Source organism: Anabrus simplex, chromosome 2 (assembly GCF_040414725.1).
Source record: "Anabrus simplex isolate iqAnaSimp1 chromosome 2, ASM4041472v1, whole genome shotgun sequence".
NCBI classification, from domain to species: Eukaryota; Metazoa; Arthropoda; class Insecta; order Orthoptera; family Tettigoniidae; genus Anabrus; species Anabrus simplex.
The window spans coordinates 1,117,487,001-1,117,509,990 of record NC_090266.1 but is presented as its reverse complement, the minus strand read 5'-3'; the positions used below and the strand labels follow the sequence as shown (position 1 = coordinate 1,117,509,990).

General features: G+C 41.9%; 1 protein-coding gene across 1 annotated transcript in view; it reads left to right on the top strand.

Annotated features, from left to right (window-relative positions):
* The window catches only part of IA-2 (tyrosine phosphatase IA-2), a 965,150-nt gene that overhangs the window by 590,319 nt on the left and 351,841 nt on the right, over nucleotides 1-22,990 (top strand). Inside the window, exon 15 of the mRNA XM_067142075.2 lies at nucleotides 15,002-15,069. Coding sequence (XP_066998176.2) covers nucleotides 15,002-15,069 — 68 coding nt within the window. The remainder of the gene's footprint in view (nucleotides 1-15,001; nucleotides 15,070-22,990) is intronic.

The following is a 22,990-nucleotide window of genomic DNA, read 5'->3' as shown; positions in this document are numbered from 1 at the left end:
AGTCTGTAGTTCACCTACGATCTTGAATATTTCTGTGATTATACCATCTTCCACTAGGGCTTTGTTGTTTTTGAGGTGTTTTGGTTTGGTGCTGTTAAATGGAGGAGTATGTTTGCAGGAGGTTCACAGTTGTGTAATTTCTCGAAGTACTGCTTCAGAATTTCACAGTTGACTTGTGTGTGTTAATCTCACATGTTCCATCAGGGGACGGAATCGAAGACTGGGCGACTTGTAGTTCCCTAAATATCCTCTAGAAGTTTCGTGTTCTGTTTATTTGAAATCGTTATCGATTTCCTCTAATCATTTGAGGTGGTATACCCGTTTAATACGCCTGATTGTTCTAAATGTTCTCCTCTGCATTTCTATAATGTTCTGCCAATTCTCTGGAGTTTTATGGCTATATTAAGTATTCCAGGCATGGATACGGGATTCTAGCGGTTTGTCGCAGTGTAAGTCCACCATCGGTGCCTCCTTTTCCGTGGCGGTTGAGCGAGTTTTCTTGCTGTTTGTTGAATGTTTTCAAGAAGTCCATTCCATGTTTTTGTGTTGGTCTGTAGCGATTGTACGAACTCCTCTGCGTGTTCTTTTATGTGTTCTGGATCTATACGTGGGAGTTTAGACATTCAGCGCTTCTTTCTGTTGGCTACGAAGCGGATTTTGTCCTATGAGTGGTGATGATTGGACTCCATGAAACACTTGCGTACCTTCACGTTCATGATTTCTGGAGAAAATATTCTGGTTATCGCCACATAATCAATTTGGTGTTCTCCAGTGTGGTTGACTGGTTATTTCCAAGTTGTTATCTTCCGTTGTGGTTTCATAAAGTGTATGGACATTAGTTGGAGGTTTGCCATTCCACATACGTTGAATAGGCAATGTCCGTTGGCATTTGTGCTATTGTGTGTCGAGAAATCACCAGTGATGTGTCTGTGCTCTCGTTCTCTGCCAATTTGTGCATTGAAATTTCCAAGGAGGATCCTGAGATCGTGTTTAGGGATCTTCGTGAGTGCTCGTTCAAGTTGTGACCAGAAAGTCTCAACTTTGTACTTGTCAGGGTCATTGTTACCTGGGGAATGTGCGTTTACAACTGTGTAGGCTTGGTTGGCGCATTTCACTGTGAGTAGGGAGGGTGGTGTGAAATCTATCAAAGAATTCTTGATACTTTTGTGTACTAGAAATGCGGTTCGCAAGATATGTAAATGACTGTTTTTAAGCTTGATTGCAAGTTTTCCTTCGTAGATGCGATATCCGTCCGCCTCTGTGGTGTAGTGGTTAGCGTGATTAGCTGCCACCCCCGGAGGCCCGGGTTCGATTTCCGGCTCTGCCACGAAATTTGAAAAAGTGGTACGAGGGCTGGAACGGGGTCCACTCAGCCTCGGGAGGTCAACTGAGTAGAGGTGGGTTCGATTCCCACCTCAGCCATCCTGGAAGTGGTTTTCCGTGGTTTCCCACTTCTCCTCCAGGCGAATGCCGGGATGGTACCTAACTTAAGGCCACGGCCGCTTCCTTCCCTCTTCCTTGCCTATCCCTTCCAATCTTCCCATCCCTCCACAAGGCCCCTGTTCAGCATAGCAGGTGAGGCCGCCTGGGCGAGGTACTGGTCATACTCCCCAGTTGTATCCCCCGACCAAGAGCCTGAAGCTCCAGGACACTGCCCTTGAGGCGGTAGAGGTGGGATCCCTCGCTAAGTCCGAGGGGAAAACCGAACCTGGAGGGTAAACAGATGATGATGATGATGATGATGATGATGAGATGCGATATCCACCAGAGTCAATGTTATTTCAGTCACGACATCGTGTTTCTTGTACTGCAAGTATGCGGATATCGAATTTGTGGCAGGTATCCGTCAGCCTCTTCAGTTTTCCTGTTTGGTCAGCGTCTGTATGTTGATAGTACCAATGAATTACTTTCTCTTGGGTCTGAGGAGTTTTGGGAAGCTTGTTCTTTTCCCAGCATGATGTCATGTTCCCCCAGAATCCGAATGACCAGCTTTGCCTTCATTCTTCTCAGCTTCGGCCTGAGGTATTTGCATTGTCGCTTGTTTTTCTATCAAGCTCAGTTCGTGGTTGATTTTATCTGTGGGCCTGAACCCAGGGCGAGTGAATCGCAGTCTCTAGGTTCACATCACTCTCATCATAAGGGTAGTTAGTCCACACGGCAGCTGATGTTTTGCGGTGGTTGACAAATGCCCGTCGGTGTTCTAGACTGGATTTTCTTTCTCTTTTACGATCCTCCTTTATCCGGGCTTGGGGCCAGCAATAGCAACTACTGAGCTACTCAATACATCAAGTAATTGCTGTAGGCGGAGCTGATTATTATTATCGTTATTATTATTATTTCACTTCCGGGTAAATGGGGGAACAGTTCCTATTCATAAGCCACAGCCGATTCCTTTCACCTTCTAACCCAATTTCATTCACCATCATCCATTTCGTCTTCATTAGCCCCTCAACTGAGCCCACGACGAATTATTTCAATAATATACATAACCTCAAATATTTGTCACTTTTACAGAAACAGGTACAAACATCACGGAAGAAACTTGGCATTGCTTCTCAACTGAGCCCACGACGAATTATTTCAATAATGTAACTTCGAATATTTGTTCACTTACAGAGAAGCATATATAAAAGTAACGGAAGAAACTAGGCATTGTTCCCTTGCATCCCACCAAAAGCATTAAAATGTCTGTGAGGTTACATATTTAACTGCATAAGCCCTATAACGGTAACGGTGGTCAACATATTACATTGCATAAGCCCTAAAACGGTAACATCTTTGAGTTTACATTTTATGTTATAAAAAGTGAAGCGTAATTCGCGCACTCGGGCGTCGCAGCGCGACTCCTCACATGCCAGCAATAAAAAAATGTCTCTTACAAAATTTCGTCTTGCCAGTATATCCGGCAGAAAAACGACGTTGAAGAGTAGCAATATGGCAACGCTGTAACCACATCTAGGGTAACTACCTCTGTCAGCACACGTTAGTCGTACTGTACAGTTGGTGCAGTGGATGGAGTTTTGGGATAGCATGCAGGAGGTCGAGTGGTCGATCCTGGGTTGAGGCGTATGTTTTTATTTCGTAAATGTAGTCCAGGTGGTATGGTATCTGGCATCTTAATCGTCAACAGCGATTGCAGCGGGTCCTCTAGAAACCATTTGCACTTACATACTACGAACCTAGAAATGGACGAACAGTCGTTTTCATTGGTCAGCTTTGAAAGGCGCCCTTTCCACGTCGTGGGCGTGAATTTAATATGAACAGTATTAGTGTTAATGTGCTACATCTGCGCGATCATATTACATGTAGTATGGCGGCGTCTCCGAAAACCTTAAAAAAGGTAGTTCGTGGGACGTGAAACAAGTAACATTATTATTATACATTTAGTATGTAAATGACAAGGTAGATGTTGTGTTACTGTACTGTGCTATCATCTTTAGCATATCGAAAGTGATATTGTTTGTGTAGTTATTCTGTCCTATGACTGGTCATTTGTTTCAGCTGTCTATTTCTTATTAGTCTAACCAGGTATTTGTTGTTTCAGCGTTACAAAATGTTGTAAATGTAGGATACATGTAACCTCAGAAACGGTGTCTTACTGTATTACAGTAGGTAATATCGGATGGAAATTAGCAAATAAAAAATGCGCTTCAACCCAGGATCGAACCATCGATCTCCTGCATGCCAACCAAAAACTCTACCCACTGCACCAACTGTACAGCACGACCAGAACGTGCTGACAGCGATAGTTACCCTACATATGCGTACAGTGTTGCCAGATTGCTACTCTTCAACGTCCGTTTTCTACCGGATATACTCGCAAGACGAAATTTTGTAAGAGACATTTTTTTATTGCTGGCATGTGAGGAGTCGCGCCGCGACGCCCGAGTGCGCGAATTACGCTTCACCCTGTATAAGGCCTATAATCGTAACATTCTTGAGCTCTTTGATGTCATATAAGCCATATACTGGTTCACATACACTGCTGTGAAAAACTTAAGGACGGGATAGATAAAGCAACATAACGTCATATCAAGTACTCGGTGGAAATGAATGAAAGTGCGGTAACATGGTGCCCGTACGTGCATAGGAACCTGGCGTGAGGTCAGCGCGACTACAGCGTCAAAACCAGGCAGTTGAAGGAACGGGACAAGACAGTGTGAACCAATCAGCGAGCTGTTACAGTACACTGTAGTGGTGCTACTCATTACAACATGGCCCGGAGACAACATTTGGATGACTTCACACGAGGAAGAATCGTCGGGAAACTGGAAGGACGAAGTGTGATAGCGTTGCTTCTGGTGCATGGGGAGCATTCCGAGCCACAGGCACTGCTGCCTGAAGGAGAGGAGGGGTCGAACACGGCCAACTACAGCAGCAGATGACAGCTACGTTGTGCAACAGCCAGGAAGAGACTCACGTCAAACAGCGGGTGCAATTTCAACCACATCTAACAGGACTGAAATGCACCCAATCTCACGCCCACAGTGGCATGGCGACAACATGGGGGTGGTCTGTTTGCCCGACGACCATTACGTTGTTCCGTTAACACCCGCACATCGGCGGCACCGTCCGGCTCCATGGAAAAATGGTTAGCATTCTGGCCTTTGGTCACAGGGGTCCCGGGTTCGATTCCCGGCAGGGTCGGAATTTTAACCATAATTGGTTAATTTCGCTTGTATGGGGACTGGATGTATGTGTCGTCTTCATCATCATCATCATTTCATCCTCATCACGACGTGCAGGTCGCCTACGGGAGTCGAATCTAAAGACCTGCACCTGGCGAGCTGAACTTGTCCTCGGACACTCCCGGCACTAAAACCCATACGCCGTTTCATTTCATTTTTCATCGGCGGCAACGTTTGCAATGGTGCCAAGAGCATCAGGTCTGGACTGATGAGGAGTCGGGTCGCGTACTCTTCTCAGATGAGAGCTGAGTAGTGATTCTAGACTTACCCTCATCTGGCGAGAGGTGGGAGCACGTAATGCACCCAGGAACATTGTCGAATATGATCATTCTGGTGGTCCAAGTATTATGGTGTGGGGAGGCATAACGTTGCATGGGAGTACCGACCTCCAAATCTTTGAACGCCGGGCTGAGTGGCTCAGACGGTTGAGGCGGCGGCCTTCTGACCCCCAACTTAGCAGGTTCGATCCTGGCTCAGTCCGGTGGTATTTGAAGGTGCTGAAATACGTCAGCCTCGTGTCGGTAGATTTACTGCCACGTAAAGAACTCCTGCGGAACAAAATTCCGGCACCTCGGCGTCTCCGAAAACCGTAAAAGCAGTTAGTAGGACATAAAGCAAATAACATTATTATTAATCTTTGAACGGTGTATATTTACTGGTCAACGTTGTTGTGACAGTGTACTCCTTCCCCATGTACGTCTTTTCAAGGGTGTATTCAGCCCTGACTTCATTTTTATGGATGACAATGCACGACCGCATCGAACAGCGCAGGTGGAGGAACTCTTGGAACGAGAGAATATTCGGCGAATGGACTGGCCTGCCCGTTCCCCTGACATAAATCCCATCAAGCACGTATGGGACGTGTTGTGCAGACTTATTGCGGCACGTCCACATGCACCAACGACCATCCAGCAGTTGTCAACAGCGCTGGTGGAGGTTTGGAGCGCTCTACCACAAGAACTCCTTACCAATCTAGAGGCCAGCATGGGAACACGTTGAAGAGCACGCATCGATGTCCGTGGTGATCACACACCCTTTTAAGAACCATATCCCTTCTTTTGTGATGTCCAGGGGACCATCGTGTTTCGCAGTGACTTACGTGTCATTTATTGTCTCCGTATAAAGGTGTCATTTCTGCTCGTCTCATCGCATATCGCTTTCAGTTGCCTACCGTACCATACTGCAGCGGTTCTTCCTATGTGTGGTTCAAGTTTCATCGAGCTATGTTACTTGGGCCATGACGCAACATGCGAAAGTTACTTTCGTCCTTAAGTTTTGCTCAGCAGTTTATACAATTCATAGTCGTGGCGACGGTCAAGGTAGGTAGGAATCCGCGACTCAAGCCACGTTATGAGGTTACAATCAGGTAGAAGTGCGAAATATAATACGAAAACAACTCAGGCAAGGGAACTGCAAACCCATCAAAATAAAAATGTATAACACCAATGTATCCTTGTTACTTACCTTTATTCTCAGCCAAAGTAAAAACCAGCCCAATACGTGACAACGTAAAGAGGAAAGGATACGGTTTCTACTCCACTGCACAAAACACCTAGATGAAAAGCAACTAGCTCGAACAAAATAACACACATTTAAAATAAAATATAAAGTTTATTTAAAATTTAAAACCTTTGTTAACACAGCTTTCAAAATATCACCCTATGGAAGATTAAAATTAAATAAATACTTGAGTAGGAATTCCGTTTCAAAACTCTCTTTAAAACTTCGTAGAATCCATTACACCAATCACATAGCTTAAATAAAAGGTATGTTTATCACAGAAATGCATATAGAGTAACTTAATTAGGAATGTAAATTGAGCTGACAATTTAGACTAGAAATAAGATTTCCTTAGAAATGAAAAGACCAAATAACTGCGGGGAGAGAAGTTGCTTCGCAATAACACAACGGGGACAAATAAATTATCGGAAATTTAAAGAATATAATCTTAGTCGGGCGGAGAAGAGTATCACGATTAAACGCTCTTGAAGTGAACAACTACTAGAATCAACGAGTCCATGTTACACAAAATCACCACGGCAACATTCAACAACCACCGAAGAAGAATTTTTTGAAATCACATCAGAATGTGTCCACAAGAATAAATTAATGGCCAGCAAAACTTACAGAACCAAAAACATACATACAGTATATATTAAATGAGACAAGCTTCAATAACATCAGGTCACCAAATCACTAGGCAAACATACGAGCCCAGTTTAACGCAACACTGCTCAGAAGGAACAAACTAAACTCATTCACTTCAAATAAATAGAATATACAGTAAATGTTAATGGCTGGAATTCAATATTCAGGGTAGCGCGGTGCACACATAAATACTAAATTATACTTGGCGAAAGCTTTAACGGCCCCTGGGCCATGGATTCGCCATAGCGTGCTCGCGTCACAACCAATCAGTGCCAGTGAAAATATGATACAATTGAAGTTACAGTCAAATCATCGCCAATACCAACTCGTATAACAAAACATAACACACAGCTGAAACAAAAGTCATCCTATTCTAATTTCTTCTCTTTTATATCGTTTTCCTACTCCTGTAGAGTCGCGGGTGCGAACTGTGTTGCACATGTGGATTTGGCCATGTTTTACGGCCGGATGCCCTTCCTGACGCCAACCCTATATGGAGGGATGTAATCACTATTGCGTGTTTCTGTGGTGGTTGGTAGTGTAGTGTGTTGTATGGACATGAAGATGAAAGCGTTGGAACAAACACAAACACCCACTCCCCGGGCCAGAGGAATTAATCAGAGGTGATTAAAATCCCCGACCCGGCCGGAAATCGAACCCGGGACCGTCTAAACCGAAGGCCTCAATGGTGACCATTCAGCCAATGAGTCAGACAAATCCTATTCCAATTTGTGCTATGCACTTTTATTTACACAACACAGATTCACGTACAGACTTATTTACAGAATAGCATCATACTGAACTGTTTACGTAATTCGAGACGGCTCTTGATTTCAGTGACTATGAGATTGTTCTCACTAAAAGGACCACAGATCTTGCCTCACATCACTAATTAAAGTTCCAAGTTCTCTTCCTTCACAAAATGCAATTAATTTAAACATTACAAAACTCCCCCTTATTATTATTATTATTATTATTATTATTGTTACCGTGTTTTAGCGGTAGGTAGAGGTGAAAGAAGGTGCGGGTGTGAACGGGTCTCAAGCTACGAAAGTAAAATTAATTTAAAATTTAACAAGGTTATATTTTCTTTTCAAAATAAGGAAATAACAAGCATGGCAGGTACAAAGTAGCAAGTCAAAAGGGTAGTTACAATATTTACAGGATTTGGGCTTCGCGCCCTGACTTCACAATGCTAGGGCAATCAGCTCAGTTTTACCCCAAACACAAGTTTCAACAGAGGGGCAGAAAACCCCATTCATGCCTAGGAGCCCTTGCTCCAAATTACACTGAAAAGCCTCCACGAGGCATACAACACTCAATTTTCAAAAGAGCCACTCGCTCTCAACTTTAAGCCTCTCAAAGGCCACACCAAACTCCACCTTCGAGTTGTCCTCACTGGACATAGACACAGGGGTAAAATACCCAACCTACTGAGGTCTATTAAATGAAAAGAAGGTTGATTACATGACCTCAAAAATAACAATTTGAGAGGAGGCGATCTGCACTCCTAATACACTTTGTTTTTAAAACCTACTTGGCACTAGGCCATTAATGCAAGGGCTAATCCCATACTACAGAGGTGACTTCAGAAAAGAACAATTTACATTATATTAACGAAGAATAGGTTGAGAAAAATAAGTTCACCTCAAAACATTATGATGGGGAGCTCGAGAGGGTTAAGCACTCTCTATCCCGATATGCAGTTCAAAAGATGAAATAGATACAAGTTTCTTTACATTTTAAGGAAGGTTACATAATGGAACAAGCTTCGGACCCGCCCCGAGAGTTAAACTGCTGAGCAAGCAAGAAAATAAGTAATTAATCGGCCATTACCTTATTGTTGACCGCCGCCGAAGAAAGAGGCGCTTCCCGCCCCCTGCTATGTACTTTACACACTGAAAGATGGAACAGAAGTGGCTCAGAGACCCTAAAATCAGCAGTTTATATACTCTCGCGGAAGGTTCTAGGCGTTAGGGGAATGAGAACACCCGCCCACAATCACTTTATTGGAGAATAAAGAGAAACCCCTACACAAGATGAAGAAGAAACACATTATTGGTGGAAAATTAAGTTAAGAAATTCGGGATTGGTTGAATACAAAACAAGGAGAAAGAGAGGGGTATGCAGCCAACTTAAACAATAACAGAAGGAAATTTAACAAGAAACCAACTTTTGAAATAAAAATTTCTCCAAAGAGCAGTTCTTTTTCTTCGCACTAGGGTGCACTATTGTAGTTCTTCAGTAGAGTCCTCTAGAAGAGAAAGTTCACACTTCTTACTTCAGGCAAAACAAAAACACATCAAAAATGACACAGTTCTAAACCCCAAAATTTACAGGTAGTGACATCTTCTGAGAAAGTAGAAAATTAATACCGTCAATAAAGTTCAGACTTCCTCCAGCAGAGGAGTTTCAACTGGCGCAACTTTTAAATTAGCGGCGTGGAGGTGTACCGCCCGGTACAATTATTATTATTATTATTATTATTATTATTATTATTATTATTATTATTATTATTATTATTATTATTATTATTATTAATTATCGTTCAGGCCATCTATGAACCACGTTTTACAGTCTTTACGTTATTTTTCACCAGTCCTGACTTCACATTCTGCCAGTACATCTTCATCCTTGCACTGACTTCTTTCTTCTGTTCTTCTGTGTAGGTTCTCTTCTTCTTCTTCACAAGTTCTTCCCCAGTCTCCTGAAAACCCTTGAACTCCTTCACTTTTTGTCTAAATTTGTTTCTGTCCAGTACGTCCTCTTTTTCTACTCCTATCCTGGCCAGGTCGGTCCTTACTTCCCGAAACCATTTTGGTTCCGTCTTCCTTAGGCTGAAGAAGCTGAAAATCCTTTTTGTCAGTCGGTTGGTGTCCATTCTCTGTAGATGTCCATAAAATTGAAGCCTTCGCTTTTTCATCAATACGACGACTTCCTCTGTCTTCTGGTATAGTTCTTTGTTGGGTCTAAGTCTCCTCTCCCCACCTTTCATTTTCGGGCCCAAGATCTTCCGGAGCATTTTCCTCTCTTTCTTTCTGATGTTCTCTAGATCTCCCTTTCCAATCATGTCCAATGTTTCTGCTGCGTATAAGCATTCAGGTCTGATGACTGTGTCCAGATGTCTTAATTTGGCTCCATATGACAAAGCTTTCTTGTTGTAGGTGTCTCTAGTGAGCTGATACGCTGTTTCCATTTTTCTCGCTCGTTCTATCAGAGCTAGCTTCTCTGATCCATTCTCTTGAACTATTTCTCCAAGATACTTGAAGCTCTTTACTCTTTTGACTTTCCCCTCTTTCAACTTTAACATTTGGGGAGCCTCTTTGATGTTGGTCATAAATTCAGTCTTACTGTATGATATTTGCAGTCCAGTCATTTCTGCTATGCTATGGAGTTGTTCCACTCTTTTCTTTGCTATTTCTATGTCACTGGCAAAGACTGCGATATCATCAGCATATGCCAGGCAGTCTATCCGTATAGCACCTGCCCCTCTTCCAATACGGAATGCTTCTTTGTCTGGGATTCCTTCTTTCCATTTCCTTATCACCTTTTCCAAGACACAGTTAAAGAGAATTGGTGAGAGTCCATCCCCTTGTCTCACACCAGTCTTGACTTCAAAGGACTCCGATATTTCACCCATGAACTTGACCTTTGACTTGGTGTTGGTAAGTGTCTGTTTGATGATATTCCTTGTTTTACTGTCCACACCAAATTCTTCCAGTATTCCGAATAACGTCTCTCTATCTACCGAATCGTAGGCCTTCTTAAAATCCACGAAGACTACAACATATTTGCTTCGTCCCAGCATCTTGTACTTTATGATGTTCTTGAGATTAAAAATCTGCTCAGCGCATGATCTGCCTTTCCGGAATCCAGCTTGGTACTCGCCCAGTTCTTCATCGAGTCTTTCTTCAACCCTGGTTTAAAGGGCTTTAGACAGCATTTTATATGGGACCGAAAGCAGCGAAATTCCTCTATAATTATTGACATCCTTCTTGTTCCATTTTTTGTGTAATGGATGTATTAAAGCAGTTAGCCAGTCTTCTGGAATTCTTTCCGTTTCCCAAATAATTTTAAATAAATGGGTCAATGATGAGATTAATTCTGCATTTCCCATTTTGAGCAGTTCTGCCACAATACCGTCTTCACCTGCTGCCTTGTTATTTTTTAGCTCCTGGATGATTTTGGATACCTCACGTTCGTCAGGTGGCTTTGAATCTGGCATTGTTACCTGCGGTCGCTTAATTGCCAGTCTTTCTTGTGGACCGTCGCAATTCAGTAATCTTTTGAAATATCTGGCGAGAATTTGACAGTTTTCCTTATTGTTCATTCCTAGTTTACCCTCTTCATCCTCAAAACATAAACCAGGTGATTTATATCCTTTTAACCGTGACTTAAAGGTCTGATAGAAATTTCTGGTGTTATTTTTCTAGAAATCTTCTGAGGTCTTCTTCAGCTGATCTGTTTCATATTGTCTTTTCGCTTGCCTGAAAGTTTGTGCTGTCAATTTTCTTTGATCTCTGAAGGCAATCAAGTCACAGTTCCTTCTGGTGGAACTCCATTTCTTCCATGCCTCCATTCTGCGGAAGAGTGCATCTTCACATGTTTCATTCCACCATTCACGTTTCTTTCGTTTCGCCAAGAGAATGGTTTTACTTGCAGCATGTTTAATATTGTCTCGAATGTCATCCCAGTTTACTGAATTCATGTTTTCCAGCTCTTTTTGGTACTGATGCTTTATTTCCTCACGAAGTTTTAACCTTCCCACATCGTATCTTGGTACTCTTTTCTCCTTTCGTCTTTTCCTGACTGGGAGAAGTCTCATCTTTATTTTGGTTAAATAATGATCAGAATCAACTTGGGCACCTCGTAATACTTTCACGTTCATGATTTCTTTTTGCGCTTGTTTAGAGATCGCCACATGGTCAATTTGGAATTCACCCAGAATCGGATTGGGAGATCTCCACGTTTTTTGTTTTCTTGGCAAGTGTCTGAATTTAGTTGACATGAGTTGTAGATTAAAGGCTCGGCACAACTCAATAAGCCTCTCTCCATTCCTGTTTGTCCGCCTGTGTGCCGGATATTCCCCTACTATTTTTCTGAACTTTTTCTCTCTTCCTATCTGAGCATTGAAGTCCCCCATTAATACCTTCACATTTCTTTCGGGAATCCGGGAGATCTGATCTTCGAATTCCTCCCAAAAACTATCAACTTTGTCTGCTTTTTTTCGGTTGTCTTCATTGGTCGGGGCGTGGGCATTGATTAATGTGTACGTTTTGTTTCCACATCCTAAATGCAGAAATGATAGGCGTTCAGAGAAACTCTCGAAACCTACAACGGAGTCTATTAAACACTTGTCTACAATGAATGCTGTTCCGAATAGTGGGAGAGATTTAGTTTGGTCCACTATGATGGCTGGTTTTCCTTTAAATATCCTAAACTTTCCAGTATCGAGTAAGTCCTCGTCTCTGTATCTTGTTTCTTGAACAGCCAAAACTCTTATTTCCCTTTCTTCCATTGTCTTTGTTAGTTCTTTCAATTTTCCGACCTTAAGTAGTGAGTTTACGTTCAGAGTTCCTAGCCAGAACTTGCGTTTCATCTTGAGTCTGTGGTTCCCAGGGGACTCCGACTTCCCCTCGCGTTGTTGTGCAGGCTCTCCAGAACCCTTTGGCCTGCTTGCGCCACTTATCGTGGCGGTGGACTTCCCTTTTGGGCTGCCACCTGGAGTAGTTTCATCAATGCACTGGTAGTCCATAACGCGTTAACTGTCTAATCATTAGACGTGGCGAAGCAAGAATTGCTTCGCAGATATAGAACTGAGATTGTAAGTCCCAGAGCTTCCATTAACAGCCGCCCCTAACATGGGATAACAGACGCTGACCAGCAAGCCGCCCGATGCGGGAACAGACACCATAGCTGGATTTGTGGTTCATTGCCCCTTCCGCCTCACTTGCCATACCGAAGAACTTCTTTTCTGCCAAGTCAACCGTTGAGGTCTTCACCATAACCCCGGCAAGGGCTCTCCATACTTATTACCCCTGGAGAGAGGGTGTCCGAGTATTATAAAGCCCCCAGGAACTGGGCTGCCTATTGGTCCGAGGGTTCCTTTCCGTGGTTTTAGAACCAGCCCACATTTCTGTGAGCCCCTTATCCGCCACCTTGTTGATGTTAGCTGGTGGGCGTGAGCCCGGGACGGTTGAATCATTCATTTTGATTCACCTTCACCGTAAGGGTTGTTAGTCCAAACGGGTAGCTGATGTTCTGCTATGATGTTTATTATTATATTATCACAGACCACCAAGTTGGCTCCCAGCAGTAGGCTAAGATCTGTTGCCTTAGAGACGCCTCAATGGAAGAGTGGAATGATATATCTAGTTGGTAGTATATATGGAGACCAAGAAAATTTAGCGAGTGGGTGGTTGTTAGGGCAAGGTTAGCAGCCAATATACACTCTTGGTAAGTTATCTATGGAGCAATTGTAGTTAAATCCAACATGGAGGCGTTTATGGCAATAAAATGAAATAAAATTATGCCCTCAAATCAATTAAAACAAGCTCTAGATTCCCAAGATAACACGTTCACACAACCACCACACCAATCAAATGCTCAAATACTCCCTGATACCCACCGACACTACACAGAACGCGAGAAAAGATGTCAAGATCGCGGAGCTCCACTTCATGACTCCAGCTTGGCGGCCATTATTATTATTATTATTATTATTATTATTATTATTATTATTATTATTATGTAAATACCATAAGTCCGCTTCTGTGCTGTAGTGGTTAGTGTGATTAGCTGCCACCCCCGGAGGTCCGGGTTCGATTCCTGGCTCTGCCACGAAATTTGAATAGTGGTACGAGGGCTGGAACCGGGTCCACTCAGTTTCGGGAGGTCAAGTGAGTAGAGGTGGGTTCCATTCCCACCTCAGCCATCCTGGAAGTGGTTTTCCGTGGATTCCCACTTCTCCTCCAGGCAAATGCCGGGATGGTACCTAACTTAAGGCCACGGTCACTTCCTTCCCTCTTCTTTGTCCACCCCGTCTAATCTTCCCATCCCCCGCAAGGCCCCTGTTCAGCATAGCAGGTGAGGCCGCCTTGGCGAGGTACTGGTCATCCTCCCCAGTTGTATCCCAGATCCAGAGTCTGAAGATCCAGAACACTGCCCTTGAGGCGGTAGAGGTGTGATCCCTCGCTGAGTTCGAGGGAAAAACCGACCCTGGAGGGTAAGCAGATAAAGAAGAAGAAGAAGAAGAATTACCATAAACTGTTATACCTTACGTTTTATGTCTGCAAGCCTCAGTGAATGGCCTAAACGCCTCCACAGTCTTCCATTTGTTACTAGCTCTGTGGCCTCGTTCAATTCCATACTTCTTATCATGAAACCATTAGAAACCGAGTCTAGCAATCATCATCTTGATCTCACTCGTCTTCTCTTACTGTCCATGGCCGATTCCATTATTCTACTAAGTAACCTATGCTCTACTTAAAACAATAATCACCACCTCCTACGTTCAATTAACATGACCGCACCACCAAAGCCGGTTTATTCATTCAGCTTTATCTGTCGAGATTATTTCTAACTTACCCGAATGAGGAGATAAAAGTTAATCCATGCAATGGTTCGCATCTACAGTACATTCATGTCAGATACTTGTAACTTATTAATTAAATGTCCCGAATCAGTTCAGTTTTCACTTCTGTACATCTGAAAAGAGACCTATGTTAAGACAGTTCCGTCGGAGAATTCACTTCTTTCTTACAGAATACCGTTAATCGTATACATGAAAGTTATGAGAAACATTCGAGACGTTGCATGTGACATACCTTTAGGAGTTGCAGACATAGTTTTAAAGAATCACTAAATTAAAGAGAAAGTAATTTGAAACACACATTATTTAACCATAAAACTGTGTTAGTACACTAAACATAACAGTTACTGGATACATTATTATCTGATTGTTTCTGTGTTGTGATAAAATTACACTCAATAGGATAACATTATATCTGTATGTTAATTTAGTAAAATATATCCTTCGATAAGAATTCCCAAGAAACCACTTATTACATGACTCCATAGATGTGAGCACTAAAAGAGTGGAAGTCATTGGCAGTATTGCCATTCATTCTGTTTTATTATCATGCCTTGTTTCCCTCTTATTCCAGATAGCATCAAAGGTGATCTGAAGAAGAGGCTTGGAATAGAGGTGACATCTGCAGGCATAGGAAACAAGGTAGGGAATCCTCTCAACGACAACCAGAACTGTCCTTAAAGTGTATTTTCTGGAAGACATCAAATGTTTGGATTATAAGTTTGGAATGTCTGCCATAGTGGGTAAATTAGTGAAAACTTCACTATTATTTTTGATTATTATTATTATTATTGGAACATACTCTAATATTTGCCACCATTCTGAAGGTTACTGAAGTACTGAAAATAGTTCCAGCAAATTCTGTGTTGTGAGCTTGTTCTACTTGAATTCATTATTTTATCGGACCCTCTTCATGTGGGACATATTGATTTGGATTACAACCATGTGTGCTTTTCCCTGTTTGAATATTAGTTTAAATCTAAAGAAGGGATGCAGGTTTGATTCTGGGCCAGGTGAAGGGTTTTATTTTATTACTTGAATATAAAGTGACGGCGAACATTTAAATTTAGCAACATGAAAGAGAAAAACACAGTTAACATGCCTCACAAAGAAAACAAATAAGTATTACGGTGGAAAACCGTTTATAGTCTTCAAAGCAAAAGAGAAATATTTACAAGAATATGATAAGAAAAACAGGCTTACTAGTATAGGACATAGTAAACTTCAGTGGACGATTACCAAGTACTCTAACATGTAGGTACTTGACAAATACGATAATAACGGCAGAATGATCCTCGTTCAGCAAGTTAACACATTCTTTCCTTAAAAGGAGTCTGTTAAAATGATTGCAGCATAGAAGTTTCACTCAGATATTTCACTGGCTTTAAAGGTAAATCTGAAGAAGTAATTTACAATATGTGGTAAATTTCTATACACACAAAGAGGGAATACTGTAACATTATAAACGTTATAGTGTTTCAAGAATAGGTCACCGAGAAAAATCTTGTTTAGGGGATGGTTGAGTCCGAATTACATCAGCGCTAGTCTTCTTCTTGCTGTTCTCTTTCCAATAATCCTGTGTGGATTTAGCCCAGCCTTACTGTTACATTTTATAGTGTGACGTGAATTGAGCAAAAGCTAGTCCCACACTAATCGCAAGAGGGTAAAGGGAAAATCTACCATCTGGTACAAAAGGAAAGTGCAGACGATGGTCCAAAGGTCAAACTATATATGGGTTAGTCATCTTCTACGGTGCGATAGGTTGGAGAGAGTTTAGAGACGCAAAGATAGAAGAATTTACAAAAGTCACTTACAAGCATGGAGCAAGGGAGCCAAGGATCACCGACTACAAGAAACTATGGTACAACTACCTAGCAGCAATGTGACGCAATTCAACTTGCACAAGTTACACAAGAGAATCCCCAAAACTTATAATTACATGATTAATTAAGCATAAACCGAAAGCATGCATTAAAATTACATCAAAATTTTAAGTTTGCAGACATCTCCCCAATTGGAGTAATGATACACTTTACTGCCGGATCTGCCTAGTCTCTAGCTTACAAGCGAGCATGATGGCTGATAGTGAGTGCTGAACACGTTCAGAGCTACTCGAATACAGTTTGCAGGTGTCTTTGTCAACTTCTGGACTGAGCTCCTCCGCGACAATGACTCCCTGCGTTAGGTTGATGAGCGTCAACAGTAGGTATTGCTTGGGGCTTAGACCGCCTTCTCTCTCCTCAATTGATCGCAAGGCTCCTACTGATCAGATCACAAGGGACCTATTGATCAGATCACAAGGCCCCCGCTGATCAGATCACAAGGCCCGTACTTATCATATTGCAAGGGACCTATTGATCAGATCACAAGGGACCTATTGATCAGATCACAAGGTCCCTACTGATCAGATCAGAAGGTACCTATTGATCAAATCACAAGGCCCCGACCTACTGATGAGATCACAAGGCCCCTACTTATCATATTGCAAGGAACATATTGATCAGATCACAAGGGACCTATTGATCAGATTACAAGGCTCCTACTGATCATATCACAAGGCCCCTACTTATCATATTGCAAGGCCCGTATTGATGACATCACAGAGACCATACTGATCAGATCACAAGGTCCCTACTGATCAGATTGCAAGGGACCTACTGAACGGATAACTAGTCTACCTGATTATACGTGTACCCTACTCTAGCTATGCGCTACAAAGATACCAATTATAGAACAGTGGCATATGCTGGGATCAAGACGTGGGCTACCACTAGACTTAGGTTACCCTGTTTTCGATAGTTGATTTAGTGAACGTCAAGCCTTAAGCGTTTTGAGCTGCAGCCAATAGCCAACGGAGAAGCCTGCTGTGTTGTCAAGGCTGCTTCACAAGCTACTGCCCTGGCTTCTGCTACTCTCAATAGTCAACACCTGATCAGTCGAGATTGTAGCCTAAGGATTAGCAAATTGAAGTCCGGCTTTGTGGCTAAATGGAATCAACACCCTCATACTCTTAATTCCCCTGGCTTAGGGACTGGGTACTTATGACGTCTTCGCCGTTCATTTTATCCATGCCATACACCATTATTATTATTATTATTATTATTATTATTATTATTATTATTATTATTATTAAATTAAAATGTTGAATTTTACAGTGGTCGTATCCATCGTTCACTGGTTAATTAGCTTCCTCGGGAGATCAGTGGTGGTGTCCGACCCATGATCACGGGTTCGATTCCAACCAACAAGAGAACACTAAACCAGAAAGATTGCATTACATTTCAGTAGATCTACATATAAAATTATATTACTCGTACAACAGCAGCCCTGCAGTATCTTCTTACAAGGATGTAGAATTAAACGGGAGTGAAATACCAACACTCTGTTATCTATATAATTAAGTCACAAGGATGAGGTTAGGAAATAAATACGATGGGTAACGCATGATTGATAGTTAGCAGTGGTGATCTGACGGAACGAAGCCTAGCACACTTATCCCCCGGTCCCCGCGCCTATAGGCATACAGCAGCAAGCTGCGCGAGGTGAGTCGAGGAGAGCTGCAATATCAATCTCCGAAGTTTTGTTCTCAGAAATACGTGCGACGTTTCTTTTCATTGCTTTCAAGGTTTGTAAATGGAACAGTGTGTCAGATGCTTACATTATAATGTGCTTTAGATTTCCATCGTTCGCATTTGAGGTTTGGGCTTCACTGGTAGCCTTGGTAGCCCTCAGTATACGCCATTGATATAGAATCATCGGTACGAAAGCACGACTCGTTAAGAAATGTTTTTCATTCTTGGCTCGTATTTTTAATTCCATCAAAACAGTTGTTCCAATGCGTAAAATATTTCCTGCAGGTGATTATGTTCGCATCAGTACACGGTGAGCGCGTACATACGTATATACTTGAATCCTTCATTATCTTTCAAAGATCAGTTTGCCAGAGATCGTTGACTCCGCGTAAAATAAATTTGCGAGAAAATACAGAACTTGCGACGAGCTGGACTGGTGAACTCGTGGTCAATTGCCGTTTTGAAGGGTGAAGGTTTAAACGATGATTCCGGCATTACGAAATTCCTCCTCTATTTCTAAAATAGCCCCTTCGTGACAAGTATGTACAGCCTGTTGAGATGTCTGTAGGCACTGGAGACGATTAACCAACTTATTTGAATTATTCCAGTAAGAAACATCAATGTTAGGTTTTAATGTTGCAGCCAGAGGCTGAAGCTGTGCGTCGAGGGCTCTCCAACTTAGGAAATAACTTTGCGATGATCGTTCTATATTTAATGCTCTTATTTGCAATGACCGGTTCCGAATACTGTAGTTACGGAGATACGCATTCGGCAAGTAAGATTTACTTGTACTTGGTGAGATCACCTTTACCGTAATCTTCGCTGTTAGGATCTCTCAAAAACAGAAGTGCAAGAAGCCCCGGTGTTGGTTAATACTGAATGTTTTGCATGGTGAGAGAATTATCGCTTATCTTAATACCTAAATCACCAGTGCGAAATCTCTTGTTCTAGTAGCGAATGCTAAAGGTCGTATAGGTTTTCTTGGTAAAGTGTTGTTCCAATCATGGTGAAGTTTCGAGTCTGTTGGTAGTTCTAAGCAACGTCTTGAATTGCGTATTATATTCTGGCGTTGAGAAGATTTCAAATAAGGGAGTGTCTTTTGACGTAGTAGCAATGACTGGTGCTGGCATAAATTCCTCTACAGGAGAAAATACTTCTTTTTCTACGTCGTCCTGATCATTCAACGTCTGCGTTGCCTTCACTTTACTGTATGTTCTTTACCCAAAGTATACGTTCTTTTAGATTCCATTGTCTTCGTCGATGTATCGTGAACTGCTTACGATATCAGCTTCCGTAATGTTTGTAGTGGTAGTTCTAAATGCTTTTGAAGAAAACGCTGCACGATGTGTTTGAGTTCGCGAAACTTGCGTCGAATATTATTTCTAGCACTGATAATATGCTGTTTCAATTGCTTGTCTATTTCTCTATATAAGTGTTGCCTTAAACATGAATAAAGTCGCCGAAGCCTCTATGATAGCAACTCTTATCGATCTCACTCTGTCGATAGCGCCATGTTGATGATCATTCCAACGGGCAGCGCACAACTCTGTAGAGGCGATTAATGTCATGTATGGATTCACGTGATCATCGTAGACGTGGCTCATATTTCGCTCATCTTTACGAAAAGGAACAATGACGTTTGCATTATCGCGAATGAGATGTTTCGGTATGCGTGAATACGTTCGGCATAGTCTACATTTTTGTGACGACCCATTCCAAAATAGGCTTAAATGATGGACTGCTGTTTCGTAGACGCATAATCTAAAATCATGACTGAATCGGGGCGAATGTTTCGACTTCATCGTGCGCTGCAAATACAAAATAACACTTGTTTTCCTTTTTCATGGGACTATACATGACCTGTTCCAATATAACGTGTAGTGGTTGTTAGAGTGACTTGGCAAATATGTAGATATTCTGAAATCGCACTCCGTTCATCGAGGTAATCAGAGTATTCAGAAGGTCAGTCCTACAAAACCCGATGGTGTGGCAATGAGACGTCGAATGGTTTTGTAACAAAGTGTTCCGTGATCTTATTCGGTCGATTCTGGAATAAGGCTAGAATCTACGTCTCCGCTTGGAAGTGTTTGTGGCTGTTTAATAAACATCATAGCGAGAAATACGATGTACTTTAAACAGAGCCAAACGAGGATGTGTATTCTAGTATATTGTGTATATTGTACCCGTCAATATCGGTCCTTATCTGTTGGGAAAGGAAATATGACATTTATAATAGAATGTATTATTTCGCCATTGGAACCAGTTGGGACGAGCGGTTGTGAGGCTGACCTTGACCATGAAACGCAGCGAGGGGTTGACAGCCAATCCCCCGACTCCGTAGTTTTATTTATTCCTTTTCCCGAGTTCTTGCTTCAAGCCAAGCTATGAGTCGCGTGTAGAGATGGGGAATCTGATTCATTTTGAAGAACCGATTCATTTGAATCGATTCACCAAAATGATTCATTCATTCGATTCGTTCATTTGATTCGTTCATTCGATTACCACGTGACGGAGAACCGAAAGCGAAACTATGGACTCAGTTGAACCACTCCGTTATGTTATTTATAACTGCTACTGCTTTACAAGTTACAAGAAGTGAAATGTAGGTAATCGCTAGCATTTGAACTAGAGTAATATCCTTTTTAGAGGTTACAGTCGAAACCCTGCTACACCATTTTCCGACCTAATTCTTTCCAAACTTAAGAAGCTACCATTCTAAATTATACGACAATCGAATTTGAAATTTACAGTAGATATGCCGGGCTGAGTGGCTCAGACGGTAGAGGGGCTGGCCTTCTGACCCCAACTTGGCAGGTTCGATCCTGCTCAGTCCGGTGGAATTTGAATGTGCTCAAATACATCAGCCTCGTTCAGTAGATTTACTGGCTCGCAAAAGAACTCCTAGGGACAAATTTCGGCACCCCGGCGTCTCCGTAAACGGAAAAAGTAATTTGTGGGACGTAAAGCCAATAACATTATTATTATCAAATAGTGCATTGCCGCCAATAAGACAATGCGCTATCGAAGTAAAGCAGCTGACTGTCTTTAAAAAAAATACCTACGATCTTCTTTACGTTGCACCGACACACATAGGTCTTATGGTGACAGTTGGATAGGAAAGGGCTAGGACTAGGAAGGAAGCAGGGCTGCCGACAGTGGAATTAAAACTCACTAACTCCCAAGTGCAGGTGACAGGTACGTGAACCAAATCGCGCAGCCACTCGTTCGGTGAATTGTCTTTTTTTTAGTACGGTTGCCCCTTAATGTACTGCCGCTCCTCAGAGTAAACATAGAAACCAGAAAGACGAACGTCGAAGGGGGAAGTATGGAACAATTTACGAAAATGCTTAAGAAATAATTGAGGTTATGTGTCAGATAGTAACTGGTGTACATATCACATTCGGAAGAATCTGTCACTTGGAGCATTTATGCCTTGCATTATTTACTCCCTTCGTCATCATGATGAAAATTACTCTAAGTATTGCACCTTAATAGTCTTATATTGCCTATATACAAAGAAATCATGGTTAACTCTTCCAATTCCACTTGCATATACACTTCATGACAAGATTTTAAAAAATATCGTTTCTTACAAAGGGCTGAGAACGAGAACGGGGAGGCTTCCATGTTCCACACGTTAGTTCACAGTAGTTCACGAGAACGAGAACGGGAACCTTGAAGTAAACTTAACCTAACATTTCGCAACGAGCTGGAATTTGAGTGTATATTACAGTTCCGTGAAGTGTGTGACATGAAATGATGTGATAATTTCTTATTTTCAAAAAAATCCTGTAAGATTAGGTTAGGAGTGTTTGACTTGTGAACCGGACTTTTAGTTCAGGGTAAATAAAATGTAACAGAGTCGCTCTTCACATGTTGTTATGGATTCAAAAATGGTGGGTACCCGATTTGGCGATATGAATCAGAACGAACGAGGAACCAAGGAACGAGTTGTGGCTGCCAACACTCGATTCAGCTTTCGATTCACAAACGAGTCAGTTCATTTAGTTCACTGAATCATGATTCAACCGTTCAGTGCAATGATTCGTTCATTATGAATCACTCGTTCAGAAAATCCCCATCTCTAGTCGCGTGAGAAGGTGAACTCAGCGAACAGTATTCCAGAATAGATTTCTGGAACTCTCATTAGCGAGAAGGAGGAAGCAATGAACGTCATGACCGTGAATAATGTCCAATAAGAGAGTGTTTGACGTTCACACTTACCTGGGATATGAGTTAATACAAGCTGTGCGCAGCTGATAACACAATATATATCTCTCTCTCTCTCTCCTGTATTATACTTCGCTTATATTCTCTTCTCGAAATGAAATATCTCTCGTAGGGAGGGTCACGACATTGGATATTCTACGATAAATCAGGAAGATAGGAAGCAGCACATTGTGCGGCTCTCCACTGCAACGGTGTAGCGTACTTTTTAGCTTTGTAGTTATTGTTGATTGTTATTGATTGGACATGGTATAAAACTAATAACGCTTATGGTTCGTTAAACTTACTCACAATTATGTACTCAGATAAGTAAAAATTGAAGTAACTGTTTAGAATAGAAATATACTCCAAAATCGAGACACCAGTCTGACTAGTGTAGTAGGTACAGGCGATATGGACAAAGAACTGCAGTATGGTGATGTAAACAGTAAAGACCGTGGACACCTCTACACTGTGAGTGCCCAGCATTTAACAAGATGCTTCATTAATAGGAGAATAATCAAGTTAAGTTTCAAAATCCAAATCGCAGCTAGTGGGCAGAGTTTTGCGCGAAGCGTTTTGCTGAGACCTTTCCAGAAATCTTACGTGGTAAGTACAAATTGGCAAGAGAAAGGAGAATGGTGAAAGGACTATCAGGAACGTACAAACACTCAGGTTAGCACAACATTTTATATTGCAAATAACAATAAAAATATGGTTATATAGGCATGTTTTAGTGTATAAGTTGATTTTTACAGAGTAGACGACGAGATTTAATTGAAACC